The 5,051-nt window shown below is 39.7% G+C and overlaps 1 protein-coding gene across 1 annotated transcript; it reads left to right on the forward strand.

Annotated features, from left to right (window-relative positions):
• Window positions 1-7: 7 nt before the first annotated feature.
• LOC123966567 lies at window positions 8-1,607 on the forward strand (the record flags this gene model as incomplete). The annotated part of the gene is made up of 1 exon (XM_046042701.1): window positions 8-1,607. A coding segment is annotated over one exon (1,059 nt), but the record flags the coding sequence as incomplete, so codon positions are not given.
• Between the last annotated feature and the right edge of the window lie 3,444 nt (window positions 1,608-5,051).

Genomic DNA, 5,051 nt, shown 5'->3' on the forward strand with positions numbered 1-5,051 from the left:
AGTGGTGTCTCTGTTTGGAAAAGACATGGAGAAGAACATTGTTGCTCTCATCACACACTCAGATGGTCTGACACCTGAAAATGTTCTGAAAGCTCTCGGAGATGCAAAAATGAAATGTGCCAGAAATGAAAAGAATCAGCCTGTTTACTTCCTGTTTAATAACTGTCTGGATGAAGACAGAACAGAGGACACAGAAGAACTTCATCATGCAGATAAAATAACAACAAGAGGAATGAGACAGTTCACAGAGTTTCTGGAAAAAACTGCACCTCAGAATCTGATGAAAACTATTGAAGTGTTGGATTCACGAATCAGACTGACAGCCTGCATCCAAAACCTGAAAGAGAGATTTGAGTTCACTGAACTAAAACAGAGAGAAAACCAACAGACTCAGGAAGCTCTGAAGAAACATGAAGAAGAGAAGAAGAGAAATGAGAAGTTCACTGTAGAAGTTGATGAGGTCTACAAAGAAAAAGAAGATATCAGCGGTGGGATGTGGGGGTTGGTGTTTTATGAAGGAGCTGTCTGCTGTACAGTCTGTGAGGAGAACTGTCACTATCCTGGATGCACACTGGCCTGGTATCCTGAACACTGTCAGGTCATGAAAGGTGGCCGCTGCACTTCATGTACCAGGAAGTGTCCTGTATCAGATCATGTGAAAGAAAAGTGGATCTATGTGACAAAGACAAGGAAAGTTCAGAAGACCCTGAAAGATGTGAAAGAGAAGTATGAAAGAGGTAAAGCAGGATGTGAGGAGACAACAAGCCTTTTGGAAACTTTAGAAAAGAAGATGGAAGAACTTCAGAAAGAAAAAGATCAGATGTTGGAAAAGTCCTTCAAACATGTTGTCAGACTGGATCAGATCGCCCTGAATGCTGATTCACTGTCCACTCATGTCCACTTGGACTTCCTGATTGAGAAGATGAAGGAGAAAGGAGACGCAGAGAAGGTCCAGAAACTGGAGGAGATGAAGTGTCGAGAAGGTAAAGGAACCAGAGCAGGACTGCGGTACATGTCTGCTAAACTAACAGCAGCTGGTAAAGCAGTTAAAGCAGCAGTGATGTAGCAGGTGAACACCATCAGTGTGAGCAGCAGCTGTGTAGAAAACAAGCTCTACACTGTTGATCCAGATGTTTAAACATCACAAAGCGAGGAGTGAGGACGCCCCCTGGTGTCTCATGCTGAGTACAACAGCTCCCTCCCTCCCCCACATCACAAACTAAACACAGTCAAATCCTGTTGGACTAAATCCATTTATTTTTTCTCTTCTAATCATGTTTTCTCCACTATGATTGTGTTTGTGCTTGTATGAATAGACGTGTCTTATATATCCACCATGATGTCACAATGTTGAAGCTGTTGGGAAACTAAAGTGAACTCATTATAAAGGAGTTTAGCCTGGAGGGGGGTTGAAACCTCTTCCTGTGTTCTGAGAGTGTTAATAATATATCTTAATATCTTTCTCAATAATAAAGAAGATTACAGTTAATGTGTGTTGTATCAAAGTCCTATAAGAGCTGAGGACAGACTGCCTCTCCTCAGTCACACCTGTGTAATGCTGATGATGCTCTGACCTGCAAACAATAAAGATCTGCTGACATTATGAATATTGTGTCATCTGGGATTTGAGTTCCAGCTCTCATCTGCACTAGACAAATGAGGAAACAGGATACAAGGATATGGACCCACACTGCATTCAATGGGGCAGAACTATTTCAGTTCAATAGTTTTAAAATCCAACAAAAGTCAGTACCTTACAAGAAAGGTGGAGGTACTTTTGTCAGTTCAGTTGTGATGGCGCAATGGATAAGACACATGCCTTTGGTGTGAGAGACTCTGGTTCTAGTTGCTCCAGAGGCGTGCAACCTCTGACATAAAATAGCAATTGTAAGTTGCTTTGGATAAAAGTGTCAGCTAAATAAATAAATTTAATGTCAACAAAGGTTCACAGGAATTAACAAATCACATTCTCGATTTTATAACAATTTACAAAACATCCCAAACTTATGGCAGGAACCACAGAAGATTCAGGACAGAAGAACGAAATTATTACCAATCATGAAACAATACAGTGAAAAGGCAACAGCAATATCACCACCCAGCAATAACCATATGCCCCGGATTCAATTTCCACGTCTTCTTTTACTCTTTCAAATAGGATTGTAGAACAAGAGTGTCTGCTTATCTGTGTATCTGTCTACCCATCCATCCATCCATCCATCCTCCTATCTCCTACCTCTCAGGATCGCTGGGTGCGCAAAGCAGGAGAGAGCCACTGTGAGCTGAGATTGAGTTCCAGGGTTGATTAATCCCAAGCACAACAAACAGGCATGAACAGAACTCATGGGTACAGGACACTGGTAACAACAAAAAAGGAACAAAAAGAGGAGCAATAAAAAATATTTAAAATAAAAAAATAAATAAAAAAAAGTTAAAAAATATTTTAAAAAAACAGAAAAACAAGGGTTTCTCCGCTGTTCAAGCAATTTTGGAATCTTAACAGGGCTGTGAAGAGGACTGTTTTTTTTCCGCTGTCGACTGCTTTTCCCAGAGTTTGTAGCCGTAAACAATCTGGATTTACAGTGATGCCTGTATCTAAGGAAAGGGTTAGAGTCCCTAAAAGACTTGTACAAGCAAAGAAGGATAGTGTGGGAGATGGGAAGTCAAACGAGCAAAATAAGCAAAGGTGAGAGAACTGATTATTCTTCACCTATCATACAATGCATGCAAAGAAATATAGTGAAGAATCACAAAAACATAGAATTATTGCTGAATAGATTTTGTTTCCTATTCCGTGTGAGGCAATTACAACAGGTAGAAAAGTGATTTTTTAAGGATAAAAAGACAAAGAAGAAACAAAGAAGAAAGTGTCATTTTAAACGTAAGCATTTGAAAGCGTCATCCATGTGGAAGGCAGGATCAGAAAGTAAGAGAAGGCAAAGGAAGTATGCTAAATAAATGCCTCACAATGAGGGTGAAGGAAAATGTGAAACATAGAGAGACATACATTAGAGATGAGAGGTTATGTGTTGGAGTAAAAACTGGTAAACTGAGTGGGAAACAGCTCCTAAATCCTTCTGCCAGTTGTAAAAGTTATGACTGAAAAAGATAAAACATCTATGAGACAATTTGATAAGTGGGTTGAAATGTGTTAAATGTGAGTTTTAGTTCAAAAATATATATATTTGGAGCAGCTAAAGACATGTTTGAAGAGAAAGGAAAGGAGAGATGCAGAAGAGCATGCAGCCTTGTTCAGAGGAAAAAAAACAAAACAAAAACTACAAGCTGAAATCTACCATTTAAGGCAGATTACTATATAAACTAGAATTAAGGGAAAGTGTAAAGACTTAAAATAGAACGTTTGACTAGATAAAATAAGGATAAGAAGGAAACTGTTAAAGAGACACCATAATAACAAACTAACACATTATCTCTTCTTTAACTGAGGTACACAAGTCATGATATGCTCCAGTCCCAGATCCATCCAAGGATGAAGACTATGCTGATGTTAAAACTGCTGCTGAAACACGACACCATAGGCCAGAGAGAGATGATGAACTAATCCAACGTTAAAGACCTACAGAAGCACTGTTCGGGTCCGGTAACAGTAATGCAACACATCTTATTGCCCAGTCATGGAAATGCCAATTATAAATGGATCCAATTGGAGCAGTTTGGACCGTTTATCAAGGGATGCCATAATGACTTAACAAAGACAGCTGAGTAGCAAACCAGCTCAAACAACACCTCCACTTTGGAGATCTTCGAGATTTCTACAATCTCAACAAAATACTTCACTCCAGCTTCACAAGAAAGTAGGCTGGAGCACAGAATGGACTCAGTACAGTGATGTTATCACTGGATAATTGCTGCCTGTGAGATGCAGGCCAATCACAACAACATGTTTGCATTCAAGAACAGATCATGTAGAGCTCTCCACGTTCACATGATCATCACCTTATGGTCACAGCGGTCTGAAATAAAGCTGGACAAGGCCAGAATCTGCTGTTGGAGTAAAGATGCCATATTTCACAGCATCTTACTGGTAACAGATGAGAGGGCATGCAATGCTGAAGATCAACACAAAGACAGAAGACAAAGTGAGAAAACAGCCATCAAAAGAGGCTGAAGAATGCTGAACTCTGTACTAAGCCATCACAGTACGAGAAAACGGACAGTACAGTGGACAAAGATGGACATTGGTACACAGAGATTATCTGGAAAGATCCAAAACAGATCTAAATGGACTGAACTGGAGGGGGCGGGATGGACGCCAGTGACAGGAAACAGCTGGGACACACACGCACACCGGGTGAGTCACAATTTCTCACAGAAAAATAAAATCTTTTAGCACATTGAAGCAAAAAACAAAATATTATATTAATTTATTAGTAAATTATGATGAGCCTGAACAGCCTACATTGGTGATGAATGATAACCACAAAGAGTTTTAGAAACTGTAATTTAAACCTAGCAGGGGACAATATTGCTACATGATATGTTGAAAACAGCTATAGACCTATATCTAACCTTCCATTTCTCTCTAAGGTTCTGGAGAAAGCAGTTGCTAAACAGCTGTGTGACTTTCTACAGAGCAATAGTTTATTTGAGGATTTTCAGTCAGGATTTAGAGCTCATCATAGCACAGAGACAGCACTGGTGAAAATTACTAATGACACCTCCTTATTGCATCAGACGAAGGACTTGTCTCTGTACTGGTTTTATTAGATCTTAGTGCTGCATTTGATACCATTGACCATCAGATCCTATTGCAGAGACTGGAACATTTCATTGGCATTAAAGGAACCGCTCTAAGCTGGTTTAAGTCCTATTTATCAGATCGATTTCAGTTTGTACATGTTAACGATGAGTCCTCCATGCACGCCAAAGTTAGTCATGGAGTTCCTCAAGGATCTGTCCTCGGACCAATCCTCTTCACTTTATATATGCTTCCTTTAGGCAATATTATCAGGAAACATTCCATAAGCTTTCATTGTTATGCAGATGATACTCAGTTATATCTATCGATCAAGCCAGATGAAACTCATCAG

Source organism: Micropterus dolomieu, unplaced genomic scaffold, assembly GCF_021292245.1.
Source record: "Micropterus dolomieu isolate WLL.071019.BEF.003 ecotype Adirondacks unplaced genomic scaffold, ASM2129224v1 contig_13717, whole genome shotgun sequence".
Lineage (NCBI taxonomy): Eukaryota > Metazoa > Chordata > Actinopteri > Centrarchiformes > Centrarchidae > Micropterus > Micropterus dolomieu.